The sequence below is a fragment of the Neltuma alba genome, unplaced genomic scaffold (genome assembly GCF_004799145.2).
Source record: "Neltuma alba isolate B1F8T4 unplaced genomic scaffold, ASM479914v2 tig00011822_pilon, whole genome shotgun sequence".
Lineage (NCBI taxonomy): Eukaryota > Viridiplantae > Streptophyta > Magnoliopsida > Fabales > Fabaceae > Neltuma > Neltuma alba.
This window is the reverse complement of record NW_021636436.1, coordinates 16,501-41,831: the sequence shown is the minus strand read 5'-3', so window position 1 is coordinate 41,831 and position 25,331 is coordinate 16,501. Positions and strand designations below refer to the sequence as shown.

Below are 25,331 nucleotides of genomic sequence, written 5' to 3'. Positions count from 1 at the left end.
GGGGTGGGGGAGGAAAGGGTAAGAAATAATGTCGGCGGGGGGAGGCCAGTGTCAAGGACACAGCAGTGTGAAGATCCGAGTAGGACCCTTTCCTCCAGATACGTGCCTCTCTCCTTTCCTTTTCGCCTTCTCATCCTCTCTCCTCTTCTTGACATCCTCTCTCTAATTTAACCACTTCTGCTCATCTACCATCTATAAACTACTTTTAACATAGAGAGATGTTAAGTGACTCGTAGGGGGTGTTTGGATAGAAACTAAATTATGGTTTCAGAAGTGTTTTTACAGTTTACGAAATAAATATATGGAAGAATTTGCCTCATTTTACAGAAAAGTGCTTCTGAAACCATAGTTTGGAAGTTGTCAAACACCCCATAATCACATAAATAACGTTTTGGATCCGTTTAAAATAGTTTATAAGTAATCTTTTAATTAGAATTTACAAAATACATAATAAATATGCAAAATAAATTTTGATACATATAAGCGATTCCAATCAAGAGCTCTATATTCCCTCTGTCTGCAACTCTGCATAAACAATAAAACTGGTTGTGACTATCCTACTTCATTTTTAAATAGCTCACTCGCCGGCCCTATCCTGCTATCCTATCCATAGATCATACTTTAACCTTACCAGTAACAAGGGAACGTTTTAAATAGTGCTTCATCACTCTCCTTACAATCTTACAAGTGGAGGACATTGTGGGCGTGGGGACTAATCTAAAATAAAGGGGACAGAGGAGAGAGAGTTGACCTCACACCCAAAAGAAAATGGAAAAAAAAATTAAGGAAAATAAAAATAATGTTCCGAAGAGTTTAATTAATATTACCCAGAAAAAAGTTTAGTTAATAATAGTTAGGTTTTTGATAAATTTTTTATAAAATGAATTCTAAATATCAATTCAGATCATTGCAAATTTTATAAATAGAGCATTAAGTTTGAAATTTAATTTCCAGTTACAACTTTTTTTTGGAAAAAATTAAAAAAATCAATTATCATGAATTATTTTGACTTAATGTTATTACTATTTAAGAATACAGTTGTCCGGACTGTACTGTGCCCTCTTCCTCGCTACCGTACCGTCCCCCCTGTACCCACCCGCCTTCCCTCTCCCCTCTGCTTTTAATTTCCCCCACGCTTCTTTTATAGTCATAACTCATAACTTGTGAAGGAACATATTGAATTTAATGTTCCGTGCAGTGATTTTCATTGTTTTCTAATCAAATGAATGGGGAAAAAAAAAACAAAGATTGTCCTAGAGACAGAGATATGTGACCAGAAAATATCAATTACAAATGAAAGCGATATATATATGTCCACCATTTCTTCCTCCTCAATTTTCACCCTCAATTTCCAATTTTATTTGGACTTTGAAACAAAATATTACTACTTTTGATCTTAATTATAAGATTTTGTTTTACAAACGAGATCTTATAATTAGAGTGGGAAGTAATACCTATACAATACGCATACAAATACATATATATTTATATAGAGAGAGAGAGGGTGTGGGGTAAATGAAAGGCACGAAACAGGACATGACCGTGGCAAGAAACTGACCAAAGAATGCTGTAGCTATCTCCACTCACAGGTGTGTGCTACTTTTCCCTTCTGCTTCTGCACCGCGCCCTTGTTTTTCTCTCCCCTTAACTGCCCATTTAATTTTGGTAGGCCTTCCCTTCCAAATATCTCAAACTTTCAAACCTTGAACAAGCGTTACAATTCCATATGGTTAAGTTCGGTACTAACAACTTAAAACTACAAGCAGAATCAAACCCGTCAAACTTGAATATAACAGCTTACAGTTAAAAGTGTCGAGAGGTTTAAAAGAAAAGGTCAGAGAGGGGAAATGAAAAGGTAAGATACTATAGATTCGCGGGAGTGATTATTGAATTTTATATAATGGGGTCCTTAAATGTGACTGCAGAATCATAAATTATTATCACCACTCCACGCATATGGACCAAACAGTAACTATGCAATGCAACAACGAAGAGACAAAGAGAGAGAAACAGCGACCAAAAGAAAGAGTGAAACTTGAAAGTGAAGTCTTTTCTTTTCTTTTAGTTTTCTCCCCATATCAAGTGAAGTGTGTTTACTTTTAATTTCCCATCTCATTCCCTAAATGGCGGGTCATAATTAATCTTGCCCCACCCCCCAAAACCCCAACAAAAAACTATTCCTTCTCACGTTAATCTACACCAGATTATGAAATTCACATATCAAATACACTGATAAACAAATTGATTTGGTGTGTGTTGATGAGATATTGAGCTATATGCAGAATAATAAAGTGAGGGTGAGTTTCGGGAGGGTTTCTGGGCACAACCACCGACGATCAGGTACAATGTTCCGAAATAAAAGACTTGATTTTGGAGAGGCAAGTAGGGAATAGCAGCTAGCAACAACGTAAGCGGTTGGTAAGATTCATTAGATGAAGAGAGTTCCGGATCGATCACACCACGCACAGCCTTTTAATTAGTTCAGACTTAGAAGCCAACATTTTTGCCACCTTCACTTGTCGGCCTAACGCACAAGCCTCTTTCTTTTTAATCATCAGATTGATCAGACTTGTTTATTCAAGAATACTGTGTTTTTATATATATGAAGTTCGTAACAATAATAAACAACCTCTTCCTAGCTCCTGCGATCCTGCGTGCCACCTTGATTGACGTTTTTGCGCTTTAATTTGGTTTTTACTCGACAAACAGCGATTTGTTTATGCTTTGTTAATGATGTGCTTAGGCCTTTAATCATTGAGGTTTGTTAGATTTAATATTGCCTGTCATGATAATGTCTGTACGCATTTCGGGGGGCCATTCTCTTTATTGTTTCCATATTTCTTTTTTTTCAATTGTCTTTTTAACGTTCCGACCCGTGACTTGTGAGAATCCCTTTTGCTATAGCTGAATGCTTAATCTTTGAATTAACAAAAGCCAAGTTTGAATGAATAAATGTCCGTTTGCATCCTGTGTGTCTGCAAAAGGTTTGAATCTCTTTTTCGCATGTAAATATCACTGCGCCAGATTATAGTGTTGTGTTTCATATGTGAAAAGAAAAATATTTCTCTGGATCCAGAGATTCCGGCAAATTAATGAAGACAAGTTCCATTCGAATATTCGCCGCCTTTTTAATTTCTTTGGTTTATAAATATGAGACTCTGTCGAAGTCCGGTCGAATAGTGAGAATATTGAGGATATGGAGAGGAACTTCAGTTAATTTCTTCCACAGTGATGATTAGAGATAATGACGTACGATATAGGCAGTGGATGACAATTGACAAAGGCCAAAAGCGAGGAGCACTTAATTAAAAAAAAATAAAAAAAAAACGTTTTTCTCCGTTAGAGCAAGAATTGGGAAGATTTTTCTCTCATTAGTCATTACCAACTTATTGATTCTAAAAATTATATCAGGCCCTAACTAATTCAAATTGATGGTCAAATCAAATCATATGCCTTTCAAGCTTTGAGATTAGTTGTCATTTTTCTTCATATACTCCTCCGGTTCTTAATATAAAACATAATTATTGAATTGATTTTGGTCATAAATATAAGACCTGATTTTTATATTTATCAATTTTTTCTAAATTACCCTTATAGATACTCCCTCAACCATAATCAAATAAAAGAGGGGGGAGGATATTAAGGAAGATGACTATGGTATTTTAAGAAAAACGTGTCATATTTTTTATAATTAACTAACTTATCTAATTTCTTTAATCTGATCAAATTAGTTAAATATGTCTCATATTAAGGACTGGAGGAGTATTATATTTGAACCCAAATCCTTGTTAGTCAAGGAAAACAAGTAGTTAAGTATGTATACTTAAATCAACTATATCATTGGTTAGGATTTTTTTTTTCCAGGGAGAATGATGGCATTTTTATGTGAGAAATTTGGTGAAAAGTCCCCATTTTGAGAAATTTATTGGTCAAAAAAACATGATGTAACTATCTTCGAAACCTCTAACTCTTTTTTAACTGTGTATAACAAACATTCTTTTTAATTATGTACAAAAATTTTGAAAAAATTATTTGTACATGACGCTGAAGACTATATGTTGCACACAACTGAGAGAGTTACATCTCTTTACATTAAATATAAATTCAAACTTTTCACCAAATTTTCCTCACAATATTAACGAAAAATACATTTGAACCACAGAATATTTCATGACATGACGACACTTATTCCTACACATACATAGGAATGAACAGGTCATTGTCGTTTCCGTTAAGATCGTTGCATCAATCAGCGCTTTTACAGGAAATAATCAAAGTCCTTGTTTTTTATTATTACTAATTAACTAATTAATTTTTTTACTGTCAACCTCCACCCATCTCTTTCACACGCTGGCTATATTATGTTTCAATTTATATTTATATATATATATATATATATATATATATATAAGTCAACAACGGCGACAGGTTTGAAAAGAATGAATAAACTTAATGATATATTTATTTGAGCATCGTGACAAATTAAAGAGCTGGAGCTGTATGTAGCGAGGACCATGTTTATGAAAAGCTTCAATAATATACCAATACGTACCATTGACTAAAACTGTGGTGTATTTAAGTAAATACTAACTAAGCTCATGGCCAGGTATTTGGTTTATATTTAAACGATGACGTACGAAGCTTCTTCTTAATTACATATAATAATAAATTAAGGTAGGAAAATGGATGGGTGTGCATGCAACAGCACAGTGTTATATACATTGTTGGAGGTGAGCATTATTAGGGTGAAGGGGAAGACACATAATGAAGAAATTGCAAGGAGAAGGAACAAGAATATCAGGATAATGATAGTGTGTTGGGTGTGTGTTTTGTGGGTATGATTAAAGATAATGCAGCATTTGTCGGAAAGGAATCATCACCATATTAACAAAGAAACAAACACCTCCCACGCCATTATTTTTATTTAATCATTCTAAATCTTATCGTAACGACATGCAATATATTCATTATTTATTTATACAATTAGCTTGTATTATTTTGAAATTTTGTTGTTTGTCAGGGTCAAGTTATATTGTTTTATTAATAACTTTGTGAAAAAAAAATGAGATTTTTGATACACAAGAGAGAGAGCTGATCAGATATTAATCAATTCACGTTCCGAACATGCCTGCTTAAGTCATTTTTTTTATGTAATAATGTCGTTTCTCAGTTCCAATCAAGGTTGATGGTCGATCTTGGTCGTTGTATATAAAACGATGATGAGCAAAGTAAATATATTGCATACTAAAATGTGAATCACGAAAAAAATTAATTAAATTAGTTATTATATATGATTTCTCTCTAATTAAACCATACGTATCCTCATGAAATATGAGCAGTTAATGGGAATAATTTTTTTTAAAAAATTATTGAAATAGATCCCCTGTTAGGTTCTATATTTGGATTACGGGGAGTTTTTTTGGGGGGGGGGGGGACAGAATTAAATGATGAAGTGATAATAACGGGAAAAGAAGTAACAGAGGGTGGTATAATAACGTGGGGAGAGGTAGGGGCGGGGGGACAATTTAAGGTTTGTCGTATGTAGAATGGAAGAGACAGGAGGAAAGACAAGAGGAAAGGGGGGAAGCGTAGATAGACAGATAGAGTAGATATGGAATAGAAAAGGGAGGGTGCACGTGTGGAGAAGAAGAAACTAAACTTGGAGAGGAGCAGAATACACGAAGGAAACAAGGTTGATTTTAATTGAAAGAGAAAAAGGGTTTTTTTTTTTTTGGACGGGGGGTTTGGTTGGTGGCGTTGGGAATAAGAGAGGCAGATACGATGTATAGCACTATTCCGTTTTTTTTAATATAAAACTTATTTAATTAGTTTAATTATATTTAAAAATTAGATAAGTTAGTTAATTATAAAAATATGAAATGTTTTTCCTAAAATACTATAATCATCTTCCTTAATATCTTTTATCTCTTCTATTTGATTGTGGTTGAAGGAGTATTTATAAAGATAATTTAAAAAAATTAATAAATATAAAAAATAGATCTTATATTTAAAATTAAAATCAACTCAATAATTAAATAATATTAAGAATCGGATGAATATTAAAACTTAGGAGGAGGAGGAGGGGACCACCTTAAGAAAGAAGAGACAGTGATCTGCTTAAAGAGATTTGGACGACCCGCCGACACAAACAAGGTGCCGCCCTTCCTACTTCCTACCTCCTACTTCCTAGTTCCTACAATCCTACGTTGCCCTGTCACTCGCCACAGCACTCCCAACCCCTTTTCCTTCGTTGACCCCTTCACATACCCCCCCCCTCCTCAATTCTTTTATTTTCCTTTTTCCAAAGGAATACATACATTCGTCAGTCTCTGGAGCTTAATTAGTTGTGCGAAAGTGCTTCTTTTAGAGAGGTTGCTGCTTTCATCTGCTGGTAACATCGTTTCCTTAGAACTTGTCCCTTTCCTTGAAAAAGAATAGCCCATTAGTGGGCTTGAGTCTGGTTTAAAAAAAATGATGAACTAATATTTGAATTTTCGTTGAAGAAGGTACTCGTATTTACTATTTAGTGAATTAGATGGAATTTGGTTTCAAGTTAATGATAAATAGCAGAGCTTACCATATACAGTATATTGATGGATTGAGACATGGATGTCAATTGTTTATTTTGTTTTCCTTTTATATATTTGGGAAATATATCTCATGTATAGCGTGCCTTTCTCATGCGCAAATGGGACTTTATATGCACATACACATGCACACCCGACCCAAGCTTGAATCTGGATGCGAAATAATGACGTGCCATGGTAGATAGGTACTTTACCTGTTGGTTTTTCCTGGGAATTTGTTGTAATTAATATATATACTAGTATATTTATATAATATTTTCCCCGTTTATTAATGGCCACCAGTTTAGCGAAGGGATGGAAATTAAGCAAGACGGCTTCGCGCGCGGAAGAAATCAAGAAAATGACGTCCGGCTAAATAATTTAGAACGGTTGTTAGCAATCATGTAGGCTGTCCGTTCAACGATTTGATTTTTTTTTTTTTCCCCAAAAGCTTTTAAATTGAGAATTATAATGAAAAATTTTATATTTTCCCTAATCAACTTTAAATTTTTGTTTTGTAATATCAAATCAAGTCATAAATGATTTTTTTCCCCTATAGTTTTAGTCATTGAGCCCATTTTTCTTGGGCCCAGATTTTAATAGCCCGTTTTAACGCCTATTTAACCGGAATATTGAAAGGGAGAGGCCTCGAAAGAGAATCTTTTTTTTTTTTTAAATAAACTCATGGGCTTCAGCCTGGGCTCAGCCGAATACACACACGCACACACACACATTTATATGTAAATACACACACACACACCACACAGACACAGACACAGACACACACACACACACAAAATGAAAACCCAGCATAAATGCAGTTCAAGTGTTGGTTGGCGGTTGCGATTTGCGAAGCTAGTTCCAAGTTCCAACAGGCTACACAATATTTTATGCTCAATTTAAAATTAAAAAAAAACTCTTAATTATAAGGGTAAATTATATATACATCTTATGTTTTTTTCTTACATGTCATTTTTAAGGATTTTTATTTATTTATACTCATCCAATTTTAAATATAAGACAAAATTAACTAACCTCACTATTCTTAAGAAATGAATTTTACAGTTTTACATTTGTAGAAAAATATAACTTTCCAGATTTTCTTTCCGTTGAAATTAATGATATCATAATAATGAAGCACGCCTACAAATTAAAAGCATCCTAATAAAACCGTGTGGGATTGAGGGGCAATATTGGAAAAGAAATAACCACAACTCATCTTTACTACTACCATGTGTAACCATTTCAGAGCATTCGACTTATTTGTTTTTTGATAAAAAAAGTTTAGTTGAATTGGGTTTTAAGGCTCATACTGCCTACCGTTAAAATTTTTAAATCGGTAGTAAAATTTGTTGGAATATTTTTAAAATGAAGAGATATGTTTTTTTTTTAAAAGTCATGTCCTTATATAATTTATTAGATTAATAAATTTATATGAGGGGTTATATCTTCATATAAATTAATAAATTTATTTGAAGGGTTGTGTCTTCATATAAATTAATATATTTATATGAAGGGTTATGTAGGAAGTTAAAATATTAAATGAACCTACATACTAAATACATTGTATTTAACAAAAGGTCATGTAGGAAGTTAAAATATTAAATGAACCTACATACTAAATTCATTGTATTTATTTAAATTATATTGGTTCATGAACCAACATATGATTATGACTTTTTATTTAGTAAGTTTTTATTCTAAAAAGTATCATTTCAAGGCATCATTTCATACTCTATGTAAACCTTTCATCATCATTTTATTTGGAGATAATATACAACACAGTCACTAAGATCAAACTCATTGCCTTTGTCTTTGAGTGCACGCAAAGATAGAGTCAAATTATCACTATTGTTGTCTTTGCTTGAATTTTGGAAGTGCAATCCATATTCAAGGGTCTTCATTGCATTCTAAAGGAAATTCGCTGGTCAACCCAACTTGTACCCTAAAAGATAGGAATAGGTGGGGGCGAATTAAGCCTAAAGGAAAGTGCTGTCCACGCCTTGAAGACATAGTGCACCACTTTCTTCTTCATCTCTTCTTCTTGTACTCTTCAGAGAACTATTCCCGCTAACAAAATTTAAACTTATAATTTTATAGGTTATGAGCTAAGAAATTCGACTTATTTGTCACAATAAAATTTCCAATGTCTCCCTTCTTTTTAATCCAAGGACGAAACAAAGCCACGTCAGTGATGGCATAGCCTTTAAATTTTGATAGAGAAGCTAGTTTTGTTTTGCGCCTCCCATGGTCTTGTTCTGAGCTTACCAAGTTAGCGTGTGGACGGCAAGATTATTAAATTATTACTTTCGGTTCTTAATATAAAATCTCGTTTGATTTTTATTTAGATCCTAAATATAATATTTTAATTCACTTTGTCTCTAATATTTATATATATTTTTTTTAAGACAGCCTTTCTAACAATAGCAGTTCTGGACCAATACACTTGATTAGTAAGGATATTTTAGGAAAGACAACACCTATTTGTGACAAATAACTAACTTAACTTATTTTCTTAATCTGATCAAATTAGTTAACTAGCTCTTATAATAAGGACCGGAGGTATTATTTAGAATTAAGCGACACCATTATATCTCCACGGTGTGCTCTCTCACAATCTCCCCATCTAAAGAAAACTAATATTATTGGATAACTATTTATCACGTCACTCTCATACATTGCGTTAATTGCCATGAAATAAATCAAATTCTAAAAAATAATAAATAAAAATAGTATCAAATAATTTTTAAAACATGACATCACCAGTACAAAAACACCATGGCAGTAAATAATAAAATAATAATGATTAATCGAGTGCAGCTGACTGCGGTTTTATACAACTATATTGATGCATTAACTACATAACTTGTCATGTTTTAATTAATGGCCAGTTGTTTTTATAAGTTGTGCTTTGCACTTGTGTAAAAGTTTAATTCATTTTTATCTTCAATCAGTGATATGTTTCTATCATATATTTTACCCCTTGTGTTCTCTCATCTATTTTTTTTTCTTTCTTTCTCTCTGCTCACCCTTTTCTAAATAAGGGTATATTTAAATAGAAAATAATACTAATTTTTTTTACATATTTATTTTTTTAATCAATTCGAAATATATTTTTTATTTACATAATTTAATTATTTGTAATTTATACATAGAATGAGAAGGAATACTAATTTTGCCCTTTTGGGTAAACTGGCGTGCGTGGGCTAGTGATGCAAAACCTTATGGCCATTAATAAACACGGGCTCACCTAACCTGCGAAAATTTCAGACTATCATCTGCCAACCATAAACTGCATTTACCATATTTGCGAGTCCTTGATCCCCATTTTAAACGGGCTTATTTAATTCCATTGTGCCGTGTTGAATTGCATCAACAGAACGGCGTCATGGTCAAATCCACCTAATTTGATTTTCTTCTTCCACTGTTACTTTTATGAGGATTTGAGCTCTACCATATATACGCAATATTTTTGGTCAAAAAAACAAAAATCTACCGTGTTATTGTATTGCCATTTGAGCTAATTTCAGACAACCCACTAGTAATGTTTGTTGGATTGATGCATCCCACTTGCTTCTTGTTAATAACTTTGTCATAACAGCGCACATAAAACCTTTGTAAATATTTTAAACAGCCAAATACTCGTCTGGTTTTTAATATATGACCCAATTGTTGACTTGGTTTTAGTTTTAAATATAAGACCCATTTATCATATTTATCAATTTTCTTCAAATTATCCCTATGGATACTCTCTCAACCGTAATCAAATAGAAGAGGGAGATGAGGTATTAAAAAAGATGATTATGGTGTTTTAGGAAAAACGTGTTACATTTTTTATAAGTAACTAATTTACCTAACTTCCTTAATATAATCAAATTAGTTAAATGGGTCTTATATTAAAGACCGAAAGAGTATATATATATAAATTCATCCCTTAACTTGAACTAAGATTTCAATTTAAAGATGTAGTCTTAATCCTTTAATTCTCAGGTCAAAAAAAACAAACCTCTAATTCTAAAATCATTAATCTTAAATGATTATTTTTTTTAATAATTATGGTTGTTTTCAAAATTAAACAAAATATGTTAATATTTGAAAACATTTAAAATATCAATATATAGTCAATACATCATTTTTTATTATTCGTGTTAGACTTAAATAACTAAAAATATACTTTCAAAAATTAAGAGTGGTTAGTTACACTGAATCATGATTAGAGCGGCTGACTAATTCTATCCAATGCTCAGGGAACCATGTTTTAGTTTTTCTCAGATTATACGGACAGTTCATATTTATACTATGAAAATTATGTTAGCACCACGTTATCAACGAGTTGAGCGTGGCCGTAGAAAGAAACAGTAGACTTGAGACCGAGATTTTAAACGGCGTCCAAATTCTTTGTCGCCATTAAAAAAGAAAGAGACATTTGGATAAGCGTCCAAACTCAATTCATTTTACCATTACTTCATGTTTTTTTTTCCTTTATTTTTTAATTATACTGTGCATCATTTGTTTTTTCATGCGTCGACGATGAATAATTCCATTAATGTGTTACGGAAACTAAAATGAGAGCTTACTCTCTGCACTGTGCGTGTGCGTGCATACTCATTCGATCCTCGATATAAAACCTATTTAACTAATTTAATTAGATTAAAAAATTAGATAAATTAATTAATTATAAAAAATATAACAAGTTTTTCCTAAAACATCATAATCATCTTTTCTAATATCATTCCTCTCTCTTTTACTTGATTATGGCTGAGGGAGTATTTAGAGAGATAATTTAAAAAAAAAATTAATGAATGTAAGAAATAAGTCTTATATTTAAGACCAAAATAAACTTAACAATTAGATTCTATATTAAAGATCGAAAGGGTATTATATTTTGACTGCCTATTTAGTTATAACCTAGAAAATATCTTTGCCTTTCAATCATGAATAAAAGTAACAATGTCCCTTTTTTGCTAAAGAATACATCTTTTCCAAATACCCAAACTTAAATACATATTTTAATACATGTGTCTCCAATCTCAAGTATACAAATTTAAATACATTTTTCCATACAAATACAAGTACATGTGCATAATACTTCATAAATTTAATAATTAAATACTATTTGGAATTAAAACAATACCACAGTTTGATTAGAATATATAATATTTACATATAGTTCTCAAAAATAACATTTAGAAAATTATTAGAAACATTTATTTATTTATAGAATAACATTTACATCAAATTCTTTATATGTATTGTGTCAGGTTCTCCAATCACACATGATTAAGTATACTGTTTTTAAAATATTAGCATTTAATAATATCTAGTTATAAATCATATATAATGAAACAAAACATTGCTATTTTCTTTTAATTTTGTTTACTCAAAATAATACTCCTCCAATTCTAAATATAAGATCCTTATACACTAGTATAAAGATCTTATATTTAGGATTAGAGTACTCCTCCGGTCCTTATTATAAGACCCCATTTGACTTTTTATTTGGTCCTAATTATAAGACCCCAATCCATTTTGTCTCTTATATTTATACATTTTTTTTCAAGATAATCCTTCTAATAATGATAGTTTTAGCCAATATACTTAATTAGCAAGGATATTTTAGGAATGACAACACTTATTTATTATAAATAACCAAATTAACTTACTTCCTTAATCTCTTCAAATAAGTCAATTGGGTCTTATAATTAGGATCGGAGGAGTATTATTTTAGATTTAGTATGAGGAAAAAATATAAAATCCAATCCCATTAATTCGTCCAAAATTGTTGACCAGATTGGTTTTCTGATTTACCAATCTGACAGGGTGATCTGAATTGGCTTTTAATATTATACTTCGCAAAATAAATTACACCATTTTCTAGGCTCTTATATATCCCATGGAGTTTTTTTTTTTTTGGGATGTGTTGTGCTTAAATATAGTAATAACACAGAATTAGCACACAATTACTACACTCAACATATTAAAATACTATTGGTAATAACCATTATTAAAATAGTAGTAATAAACATCATATGACAATTTCCATATAACTTCCATCTTCTCCCCATCTGAGAAGTGAGAACCCATATCTCAGGCTTCGCCTAGAGAGGGGGCCTATAACTACACATGGAAGTGAATCACTTGAAGATTTGGCCGCGTAGCCCTCTGTGTCTGTTAAAAATTTCACCTCTTTCTTCTTCTCCTTCTATATAGAACCGTGCTTGACACAAGCTCTTCTTCCCCAATTTCATTTCACCCAATTTCTTCATATTTTCTCTTAAAAAAATCTCTGTCACACACCCTCTTTCTGCATCGCACAGAAGCTAAAATGGTGTCCGGAATACGCAAGCTCAAGCACTCATTCGCTTCCCTCTTGTCATCTTCCTCCAAATCCGATTCATCGTCTCGGCTTCCTTCTGACTCTGCCACAAATTCCTGCAATGACACGCAACTACCGCCGCCGCCGGTTCGTTGCCGGTCCGTTTCCAACGCTGACATCACCTCCTCCAGCTCCGTGTTATCTCGATCCTCTTCTTCGATTTCCCGCCTCTCTCGGGTTCTCAGCATGCGATCTACTAAGGTCAGTTCCAGCTGTGTATTTGAATTTTCATTGAGATGTTCGCTTGTTTGGTTTGTCGGAAAATGTCCGTTTTGTTAAATATTTGTTGTTTGTTTGGTGGCCTGTTTACTGACTCCTGGATCTCGTTTGCCTCGCCGGGGAGAGGTTTCTCCGGCGCTGAAACTGATTTTCCCGGCGAGGCATAAGCGGGAGCGAAAAATTCGGCACTGGCAGGTTGCCAGCTGTCCTTTTCCCGAATAAATCAAGACAGTGGGCTCTCTCCGAACTCAATTGAGGAGGGTTTCATTGTCCATTTCACCCTCCTGTGTACTATTTATTCTCTCGTGACTCGTGCTGCTGCATAGGTTGCAGTCGAAAACACAAAATATGATTTTTCATTTTTTATCGCGTCATCAGCCTATCCTTTCAATCTTGACTGCAGGGTTTGATTTGGTGTATAGAAAAATTATTTTCTCATGGACGAAGTTGGGACTTAAGATATGGTCCTATATTATTATTATATTATATTTTTACTAATAAGACTTTTTCAACATTGGAAAAAGAACATTTTGTTGGTTGCTTTTTTTGGTGCAGCCGGCTGGTGCCGCTTCGAAATTTGACCACGTGATTACAATGATGATTCATTTGTTTTGTTTGTCAACGGAATTGCTGGACACGATGTCTTCTTGGAATTCAATAATGGAAAAAGGCATTGAAAAGTAAAGGGTTTAAGATTCAGCTCATCATATATGCCACGGGACCCACATCTCCGTCCAATTGTTTGATGCTCCTCCCCGCCCGCATTGTAGCCATACGATACATCTGAAGACTTTTCTGCTGCCACGCCGTCTCCTCGTCGTCGTCCTCCTCCTCCTCCGCCTCAGTAATTCACATGCAGTTATGGACGAAGTTCATTTCTTCCACTCTCTCAGAACTTCCATTGCAGACGCGTCTATACTGAACCCTGAGTTTCGGCTTCCGTGATCACTGTCTCTAAAACCATTTTATTTTCAAACTCAATTCTTCTCTTTAGCTATGAAAGAAAGAGAATTTATTTCTTCAATGGCTGGATCCTTGCATATGCCGTTTGTTGGTCTTGCCTAATTATTCCTCAAATGGATGGGCTTCCTCCCTTATAATTGTGATCTCCACTGAAGTTTTTGCAGGCCATATGGCTATTGAGTTTAATTTCTTCTCATTTCCTTTCCTTTAATATTAATCTTGATCCCTTTTCCTCCTTGATTCGTCTGATTAATTTCGATTTTGGGGCGACAATTTCCCATTTTCTCAGATTCTTTATGTGATCATGGGGTGCTATAAAATAGGAAACATTGCCTTTGATTTTTTATTTGTAGTTCTTCTACCAGGATTACGTCCCAAACCCCAAATTTTGCACCTTATCACGAGAGCTTGCCAATCTGACTACTTTTGCATGCTGCATGAAAAGGAACTTTTCTTCTTCTTTTTATGGGTTTTCATCATGTTTTCTTTTAAGAAGAACAAATAAAGTAGAGAAAGTGAGTCAAATTGTCAGTTTCATTAATTTTGCTGCATGACGTGACTAAGAAAGATTCTTCAGATACATCAGACGGCAGCAGCAGAGAATCCAAACGCTTAAAGAATCATGATCTCGTTGTCCTTGGCCCGTTCATGTGTTTGCTTGGTGTAGGTGTTCGAGATTGTCAAAGTTGGGATAGAATGGCTCTTTGCTTTTGAGAAATTTATGGCACCCTACTTTTCTTTTAGAAAGCAAAATTTGAATTTCGCGTGAAATCCTCAATGCTCTGAATTATGTTATCTCGTTTTTCTTATTTATGGATGTTTATGGATATTGTTTTAGGCCCATTCTTTTGTCAATTGTTGTTAAGGAGTTGCGTTAACTTGTGCAGAAAACTTGCACCATTTGCTTAGGTGACTTGAAGATAGGGCTAGGCCGAGCCATCTTTGTTGCTGAGTGCGGTCATTCCTTCCATTTCAATTGTATTGCTTCCAATGTCAGGCATGGGAACCATGTCTGTCCCATCTGTCGCGCCACATGGAAGGAAATCCCATATCAAGCTCCAAGTAATTTTCCTCCTCCCCCTCCTCCCCCTCCTCTCCGTGTCAGGAGCAGGCTCAGATCATTGGCTTCACCACCTCGTCTGTTAGATCCCTCAGCTATATTTGAGCCTCATCGCTTCTCTGATGACGAGCCACTCCTTGTTCCAGCTACCTCTGCAGAACATGTTTCATCTGCACCTAATGTTGTGGCTATCAAGTACTTTGCAGAGTATCCCGTTCTCTCTGCATCTGAAGCTCATTCAAATTTTGCTGTCCTTGCCAACATCCGTGCACCAACGCTTTCTCAACAGGATCGTGCACCTGTGGACCTGGTTACAGTGCTCGACGTCAGTGACAGCATGTCTGGTTCAAAGCTTGCACTTCTCAAACAGGCTGTTCTTTTTGTCATTCAGAATCTGGGTGCTTCTGACAGACTTTCTATAGTTGTTTTCTCTTCCACTGCTCTCAGGATTTTTCCACTTCGTAGGATGACTTATAGTGGCCAATCTGATGCAACCATTGCCGTCAATTCTCTTTCAACGGATGGTGGAACTGACATTCTGAGCGGGCTCAAAAAAGGAGCTCGTGTACTTGAGGAACGGCGAGAGCGAAACCCAGTTGCCAGCATTATGCTTCTCTCTGATGGCAGGTCTCAACCTATTATAACTCCGCCATTGGGACCCCAATTGCCTGCTTCCCTTTCATCCGGTCGTAATTCAAATGGGAATGCTATTCCTGTCCACTCTTTTGGCTTTGGAAGGGATCATGATTCCATTGCTTTGCACGCCATCTCTGATGCATCTGGTGGCACATTTTCCTTCATTGAATCTGTGGGCATGGTGCAAGATGCTTTTGCAAGGTGCATTGGGGGTCTACTGAGTGTTGTGGCTCAAGAGGTACAACTTATCTTCAAAACACTTTCACCAGGGCTGCAAATCAGTTCAGTACGCTCGGGGAGATACATCAGTGAAATTCATGGTGAGGGGAAGCGATGTGTCATTGACGTTGGTAACATGTACGCGGAAGAGGAAAAGGGATTTCTGTTGTACCTATCAATTCCTGCAATCCCAGCCAGTGAACGAGACAATACGGAGATAAAGACTTCTCTACTGGGTGTTACATGCCAATACAAAGACTCAACCTCTGAGGAAGAGCCAGTTAAGGTTGAGGGTGAGAGAGTAGAGATTCGAAGATCAGATGGTTCACCACAGCCTAACGAACTTACAGTGGCCTTGGAGGTTGATAGACATAAAAATAGACTCATGGTGGCTGATGGGATAGCAGAAGCACAGAGGCTGGCTGAAAGAGGAGACCTGCGGGGTGCAAAAGCTTTACTGGAAGCAAAAAGATCAATACTATTGTCCTCAGCCTCAGCCTCAGCCTCAGCAGGAGATCCTACTTGCACTTGGCTTGATGCTGAACTGAGGGAAACTAAGGAGAGGATGGAAAGCAGGGAACGATATGAACATACAGGAAGGGCTTATGTTCTCTCGGGATTAAGTTCACATTCATGGCAGAGATCTACAACAAGGGGAGACTCTTTAACTCAGTCATTTGTCAGCGGCGATGTCAGGGACCCTACGGTAAGCGGGTCAATCGGGTATGACACGCCCTCAATGGTTAACATGGTGAGAATGTCACAAAATCTTAGTCTGACTGGACCTTGGCCTCTGCCTGAGCATTGAAGAGCACTCTCTTGATTTGCCGGGTACTGATCAAAGAATTAGCTCAGTTTCTGGTAAAATTTGCGGACATTGCCGATGCTTAGACGGCTTTTGGTATTTCGTCTGGTTAAGAATTTTGATAACAGCCACATGATTGCTGAACCTGTTGAAATTTAGATTCTGACTATGGATTTTTTGAAAGAAGAATTTAAACTATCCTATTCTTTTCTGGAAGTAATTTGCTTTATTTTTTATTTTATCTTATTTTCCCAAGTAATCTGTAATTGAATTGAAGGCATAGAAATTCGTAGTTTGATTACAGCTGAGCTGCCTGTATAGTTGTATACCTAGTTACCTACTGTCCCCAGGTAGGTAAGATGATAAAATTGATTTACTTATTTATTTTTCTAAAAAAAAATGATAGTATAAATGAAAATTGAAAAGCCAGCATCCTGCAGTTTGCGTATAGTCATTTCCTTTTAAAGGTCGTCCGTAAATGGGGGCTTTAAAAAGAATGGGATCATGAAAATTCGAAGAGGGCTTGCGGTTTTATTGTATCATTATTATTTTTTCAATGAGACTTGACAATATATATGCGGGCTGTTGTAGAGCGAGATAGCAAAAGAAATTCTGATCCAACGGCCAACGCACGTCACCATGGCCGATTGGAAAAGTGATTCTGGAGAATAGATTCTGGGGAGAATAGATTCTGTGAAGAATAGATTTTGTAAAAAAGTAATTCTGAGAAGTGAGAGTGTTTGGATAGTTGTTATCAGAAGCACTTTTTATATATACAAATTACTAAAAAAAAAGACATAAGTTAATATGATAATTACAGAAAAAATAAATTTTATGATATATTTTAATTTGAAGGAATAAAATTGTTAATAATATATTTTTTACCAACATAATTAATAATACATAAGATAATATAATTAATAAATAATTAATGTGTATATATTTTATAAAATATAAGATTAAATATGTTTATCAAAAAATATGTTTATAAAAAAAATAAAAAGATACATCATATAGGCTCTCATACTCTCCCTTTTTTCTCCAAAAGCAAAAATTTTTTGCTTTTTCCAAAACCATGGTTTTGACCCAAAACCATGGTTTTGGTTTTTAGAGGGGGTGTTTGGGTGATTGACATCCCAAACCATGGTTTGGGGTGTCACCCAAATACACCCATTTGTCTAGTTGTCTAGTCGGCCTCCCAGTGGTACAATTAAAGATGAACGAAGAAAATGCTATTCCTTCACACTTAATATAGAATCTAATTAAAAAAAATTAATATGAATCTAATTAAAAAGTTAGTATTGTTTCTATATGCAAAATTTATTTTACATGCTTATCTTTTTTTTTTAAATTAACCTTATTAATGTTTTTTCAACAATAATTAAGAGGAGTAAGAAAATTAAGAAAAATGTTTAGGGTGTTTTAAAAAAAATTTGCTGTTATGTTTTTTTAACTTTTTCTTTTGAGGAGTTAAAAGAGTACCGAAATAAATAAAATTAAAATGAAATATGAATAAAATTTAATTCATATTTTTTGAAATTATTAAATCTAATCTCGGTCTAGTTGTTGGGAGATGGAATATGGAATGGAATAAAATTTAATTCATATTTTTTAAAAATGAAATACGAGCCATGGTTCTTCGGCTGCTAGCGCGCTTCGTAGTTTTATCAATTTTGCGCCACCTTACTTGAATTATGGAGTATTAAAATTTTCAATATTTACGGACCTAGTGAATGTGAAATTGTGAATCATTTGGAAGAAATAAAACTATATTAACCAGTCAAACACTCAACTGTCTGTTGCAATTTTATTGAATTCCTCTTCAAGTATAAACTAACTAACATACTACTGTCTACTGTGCTAATTATAAGAACTGATTGATTAATTTAAAAATATTAAAAAAATAAGTTAAGTTAGTTACTTATAATAAATAACTGTTGTTTTTCTTAAAATATTCTTACTAATTAAGTGTATTTGTTAGAACTATCATTATTAGAAGGAACTACCTTAAAAAAATAGATAAATATGAGAGGCAAAGTGGATTGGAGTTTTATATTTAGAACTAAAATAAAATTCAAACGATGTCTTATATTAAGGACTGAAAATAGCATATCCTGTTTTTAATATAAGAGCTAATTAATTAATTTGAATAGATTAAAAAAATTAGTTAAGTTAGTTATTTATAATACAATACAAGTTATTTTTCTTAAAATACCTTTATTAATCATATCTATTACTTAAAATTACTATCACTATAAGAATTACTTTGAGAAACAAATAAATAAATACGATAGACAGAATGAATTGAGTCTTATATTTAAAATCAAGATAAAAATTAAATTAGTTTTTATATTAAAAAAAAAAGTAAGTAATCAGAAATACTATTTTATTTTAAGTAAATATTTGCGGGGAAAAAAAACCGAAAAAGCAACGGGAACTCGAGCAGCAGGATTGCAAGCTTCGGGTTGCTGCAAGGATCGCCGAGGAAACAGAGTCGCGGTGAGAATCGAGGACCACGAAGCTCGCATCCGAGGACACGACCTTGCTTCTACCCTCTAACTCTCTTTTAATGGCTTTGTAAGCTGCTGAAACTTTTTCTCTTTAACTCTATTTCTGCTACTTCTTTTCTCTTTCCTTTGCTTGAAGTGTTTGATCTATCACATATCTTGTTCCTTGCATCGCATTTACGTCTGGAATTGGCTGATTATTCATCCTTTTCTGAAAATTTTAGTCTTTTATGAATCAATTTATTGAAATCTTTCTGGGTTCGGTAATGGACCGGCATTTCTTACCTTGAAATAGTGAAATGTTTTAGGAGGGGAATTTTTCAGGATTATGTGATAATTATGAAGTTAAATATTCAAAGGGGATATGTCTAGTCTTCTGCATTGCCTAATGTATGGAGATTCTTTGCAAAATAGGGTTCACTTTTTCGTACTTTTTTTTGCGAATGAGATCATTTGATCATCAGGACTGACTTAACTGACACAACTAAAGGTTATTGAGAGTGGAAAAACTGAAAGGTCCCCTTGCTCTGTGTACAAGTCTCAAATATAGATTAATGGAGATGTACTTGAGGTCATTTGCTTTGTTGCATTTGACCGGAGTTCAGTGTTGGAATCATATAGTAGATGTTATGATCTTTTCACCATTGGTCGCATTAAGACACAATGGATCAGCTCTGGAGATATGAATGAAAATGAGAAATTGCTTATTTCTGCACTCATAACCTTGAGTATTCACTTAAGGCAACTGACAGGCTATAGAGAGCTGAAACTAATTGGGCACAGCATAAATAGATATATATATTATATTGCTTTCTTAGATTTCTTTTTAACTTCATGCTTTTTGGTTTAAAATTGATATAGAAGAAATGTTATATCATATGATTTCATTTGTATTATATTACTCTGAATTTCAGATGCATTATTTTCATCTAGTTCTGTTCTCTTGATCTGCAGAATCACTTTGCTACACAATGTCAAGGAAGTAATTTGAACCAATTAGAACCTGAGTGTTCATATATACTCAATTCAGTGCAAAGAAAACTTGGTACATATGACAGGATTCTTGTCTGGGGAGTCAGTAAATAATGGAACATCTGATAGCAGTGCTTGTGAAAGTTCTACTGCCGCCAAGAAAGCGGAAGAAACAGGTCGCTGGTACATGTCTAGAAAAGAAATAGAGGATTATGCTCCATCTAGAAGAGATGGAATTGGCTTGAAGAAAGAGACATATCTGCGCAGGTCTTACTGCACATTCTTACAGGATTTAGGCATGAGGCTTAAAGTGTAAGTTTGCTGATACAGATTTATCATGAATATTTGCACATAAGGCATGGGGCTTAAAGTGTGAATTTGCACTCTGAATTTTTAGTTAACCTTTCTTGACAAGTAAGGCTGTTTGAATGTATGAAACACCCACTAATTCAATTTGTGATTGCATGCATGTACGTAAAGCCCCACAAGAACATGCACCCTTACACTCCCCAACTAGGTTGCTCTTTTTACTCTGCTTTTCTTTATTCTGAGATAGCTACGTATCTTTATAGGAGTCTTTGCCCAGACAAATGGAAGCCTAGCATCTGAAGTTACTTTTGTGATGCATGTGGATCTACGCTATGTTGTAGATATTGATATCCAGTTCTAGGATTTTGATTGGAGATTCACATTTCGGTGTTAATTTTGACCATTGCAGGCCTCAGGTAACTATAGCAACAGCCATAGTTTTTTGTCATCGGTTCTTTCTTCAACAATCTCATGCAAAGAATGATCGAAGGGTGGGTTGTTTCACTTTCAAATTGATACTGTGCATTTTACCTCTCCTGATCCTTACTAAGTTGCGCTTATGTTAGTATGACATGCTTGTGTTAATGGTTTAGTGAGTAACAGGTCTGTGGTATGCATTTGCTGGTGAGTGGCCTTAGTTGTATGTTAAGTTGTAACATTTTTATACATGTTAGTTGGCACTGCTTTCCCTACCTGACAGATGCTTGATGGATGGCTTTTGGTTATGATATTGTTGTATTTTCATGTTCTTATGGCATACTTTTATTTTTTTGGATAGTTGTTGAATGGTATTTTTGACAAAAGAGGACTATCTTTCATACTACTACTATAGTCCATATACCAAAAATGCGGTACCAGTGTCTAAAGGAAAGTCAACCTGTTATACAAATTTCACAAATTTGTATTATTTATGTTTGCAGCTTCATTAATATAATTGTTTAACTTCACAAAAGATTTTGATGATCTTTTTCATTCAACTAGTTGTCAAGAGCTTGCTAATTTTATGCTTTTTTTTAGGAAAAAAATTCTGATTGAATGCATCCCTTTTCATTCTTTAAGGGGAAAAATGACAAAAAGATTAGTTGTAATGAATCCTTTTTTATTCTGCATTTTGTTTGCATTATCTGGTTAAAAACAATCAATTTTCCAGTTCTGGTAAAAGTTTTGAATTTGCTATTTATTAACATATCTGCACCTCATCATTATTCTTGGATCCCATGATTATTGATTTGCTTTCAGGAAATTGTAACTTTGATGTAAATCTAGTATAGCTATGATCCATTCTAATTCTTGGGGGTTTTCTTTCCACTTCTGATAAAAATTTTATGTGACCTAATAATAGTTGTCATGCTAATAATTTCTGGACTCATTGACGTTGACAGTGATCTTGCTATACAAGATACTGGACCAGAAACCAGTCATATTTGGTGTAGGTTTGGTCATAAATTCTTGTTTTGGTGGCAAAAGGTGTTGAACTTGCACTTTGCCCATTTAGATACCGGGTCTCTGGTGAAGCATCACGTGACTTTGGATAACTTGTGTATTAACTGTGATCTGTGGGCATACAGCTTCAGGAATGAAGATGGTCTCTTAAATTTGCTGACCCCATGATAGTTCTGATTTAGATCAACTTTTAAGAATATGTGCAAAAGCTGTAAATACTTGAAGCATGTACTTTATTAGGATCTCACTGAAAATTTTCTGCAGATTATTGCAACTGTCTGTATGTTCCTTGCTGGGAAGGTTGAAGAGACTCCTCGACCACTAAAGGATGTCATTATTGTTTCTTATGAGATTATTTACAAGAAAGATCCTGCTGCTGCACAGAGGATAAAACAGAAGGTATTTTATTATGGAATAGTGGCAATGCTTTAACCAGTTCGTTTCAATACTAATCATCCTGAATTGCGGAATTTCCTGCATTGTTGTTGTCCTGCACTTATCCCAAGCCATTCTCTCTTGTTTTCTTTCTCCCTGTTTCTTTTCTACACTGGAGTAGTTCTGTTTTCCACATGCTTCAAGGATGGCTTTCCTTCAAAATCAGTTTCTAGCATATTTACCCTTTTTCTATTGTGAAATGCTTGGTCTAACATTACTGGTTTATCTTACTGAAATTATTGTATGTCATGAAGTTATTAAAGCGGAAAAGCCTTTGATTGATATTTACTCATACACCTTTCTGTTACTACTAATAAAACAGGTTGTTTGGAATTTTATTATTTACTATCAGTATTTCTTCTTTCTCTGTACCCCTTTTATTAGGATGTAGATCAAATTTCACCTATTTTAGTCTCCTTAGCACCTTTTCAACTTGCTTTTATACTTATTTGACTACTCGTTATATTATTTCTATTTATATTTCCTTGTTATTGTTCATAAACAATGCAGGAAGTATATGAGCAGCAGAAAGAGTTGATTTTACTGAGTGAGAGGTCTGTGCTTGCCACTTTAGGTTTTGATCTCAATGTTCAACATCCCTATAAGCCCCTTGTTGAGGCCATAAAGAAGTTTGATGTTGCAAAGAGTGCCCTTGCACAAGTTGCATGGAATTTTGTCAATGATGGGTATGATTAAGATGCCATTGTATTAATCGTTATCATGTGTGTTTTAATTATTTTCCACTATATCTTGTTTACACACTAGAAAGTGGCTTTCAGGCTGAGGACTTCGCTCTGCCTGCAATTTAAGCCACATCATATTGCGGCAGGTGCCATTTTCCTTGCTGCCAAGTTCCTTAAAGTGAAGCTTCCATCAGATGGTGAGAAGGTTTGGTGGCAAGAGTTTGATGTCACCCCACGCCAATTGGAGGGTTGGTGTCATCCCCTCTATTTGTTTGTATACAAATCAAGTTGACCCAACTGGATAGCCTTTTTAAATCCCCATGGCTTTTTACATTATGATAGTATCAGTCACTCCTGTTTACCTTGAATTTTGTGAAAGCTTGTAATGAAATCATGTCTCTAGCCATCTTATGCATCCTCATGCCTCCCACCGATTCTGCCTAAACAGAAGTGAGCAGATTGCCAAGAACTGAAATCTGCATAGTTACTCCTATTACCTGATCAAGTTAGGCATTCGGAGGGAAACAATCTTAGTTTCATGCCATGGGTAGTTTTTTGATGTTAAATGATGGGCTGTCCTTTTGTGTCTGACTGCATGAGTGTTTCTGTGTATCATAAATTGCTTTGTTTGTATTTTCTTGCAGAGGTTAGCAATCAAATGTTGGAACTCTATGAGCAGAATAAAGCTCCACCATCTCAAGGAAGTGAAGTAGAAGGAAATGTTGGAGGAGGAACAAGAGCTGCGGCAAAAGAGCCTGCTGTGAGTGAGGAGCAGATTTCAGAACAAATACCATCTTGTTCCGCTCCTCAGAACTCATCTACGCGTGAGGTGCCACCCACAAGCACAGAAAATCAAAGTAACGATGGGAGTGCAGAAATAGGAAGCGTAATTACTGATCACAAGTTAGACGTTGAAATTAGAGACCCTCATCTTTCAGATGGGTTGCCTCAGAATGATAATGACGGAGAATTAGCAGATGGATCAAACATGGGAACTCAGCAAATAGGTGCAGGAGACCAAGATAGGATTGGTCAAAATTTAAAGCATCGAAAAGGCCCAGTTGGTCAGTCACCCAAAGAAGCAATTAAGATGATTGACAAAGACAAGTTCAAGGCTGCATTAGAAAAAAGAAGGAAAGCACGAGGGGAAATTACATTGAAGAGAGATGATTTAATGGACGAGGATGAATTTATTGAGAGGGAGCTAGAGGATGGCTTAGAGTTGGGTGTTGAGGATGAGAAAAGTAAGTGGGAGGGGAGACAGTATGGATCTGAATGCGATATTGCAGACTGGAGAAGGAAACACAAGGAAACTGAAGATGGGAAACACAAGACCGTGAAGCTTGAGTCATGCAAAGAAGTGAAACCAGAAGAGGAGATAACAGATGGTTCCTCAACTTTGATGAAAAAGCTCAAGAGAAAGCCAAGACATTCGCCAGACGGGCAACCCGAGGATAAAAAGTGGCTTGATGGGAGTTACTATAATGAACATGTCGAAGATGGTGGAGTTCCTTTTGCAGAGGGGAGCTGCAGAAGACCAGAAGAGGAAAGCCATTGCTGAGAATAAGTATTCTGTGTGCTCTGTACGAAGGCTCATTGTGGACTTGGGGTAGAGGGTTGCTAAAGAAGTGACGATTCTGATGCCTTTGTATGCGTCGCACAATTCCATATTCAAGGAGTGTGGATATTTCATTTCTGGTACTGACATTAAAGGTGGATGCCTAGTTGCTACTATTTAAAGACATTAGCATCATCAGAGCCATCCTGCCGGATACTTGTGCAATGCTCTGCAAAATGAGATGGATGTGACTGAGGATTGTAATTTGATCACCTGGACTTCGATGATGCTCATCTTGAAGCATATATATATATATATATATATGAAAGAAACTTAAGGAAGTTAAAAATGTGCTGTTAAATTATGAATTGTTAGTATGTTGTTGTATTCGAAACAAGTTGATATTAAGCATTCAAAACCTACTAGTATTTCTTTCTTTCCTTGCCTCCTTCCATTCTTAGTAAATTCAGTGCCATCCTAAAGCGAATGGCCGGCGGAGTTTATTTCCGTGTTCTGTTCCTTACGCTTAGATGACTCTGTAGGCTGGCCAACCCCTTTTCCCGATCGCATGATAGAGAAG

The 25,331-nt window shown here is 34.8% G+C and overlaps 2 protein-coding genes across 2 annotated transcripts; both read left to right on the top strand.

Moving 5' to 3' along the window:
• Positions 1–12,615: 12,615 nt before the first annotated feature.
• Positions 12,616–17,152, top strand: LOC114718263 (E3 ubiquitin-protein ligase WAV3-like). Its single transcript, XM_028903540.1, has 2 exons — positions 12,616–13,143; positions 15,012–17,152. Exons 1-2 carry the CDS (start codon positions 12,892–12,894, stop codon positions 16,845–16,847), a joined length of 2,088 nt encoding a protein of 695 aa, XP_028759373.1. The 5' UTR covers positions 12,616–12,891; the 3' UTR covers positions 16,848–17,152.
• A 2,129-nt stretch (positions 17,153–19,281) lies between these two features.
• LOC114718248 (cyclin-T1-3-like) lies at positions 19,282–25,188 on the top strand. Its single transcript, XM_028903517.1, has 7 exons — positions 19,282–19,421; positions 20,306–20,635; positions 21,042–21,123; positions 22,340–22,474; positions 23,021–23,196; positions 23,290–23,441; positions 23,838–25,188. Exons 2-7 carry the CDS (start codon positions 20,403–20,405, stop codon positions 24,752–24,754), a joined length of 1,695 nt encoding a protein of 564 aa, XP_028759350.1. The 5' UTR covers positions 19,282–19,421; positions 20,306–20,402; the 3' UTR covers positions 24,755–25,188.
• Positions 25,189–25,331: the final 143 nt, after the last annotated feature.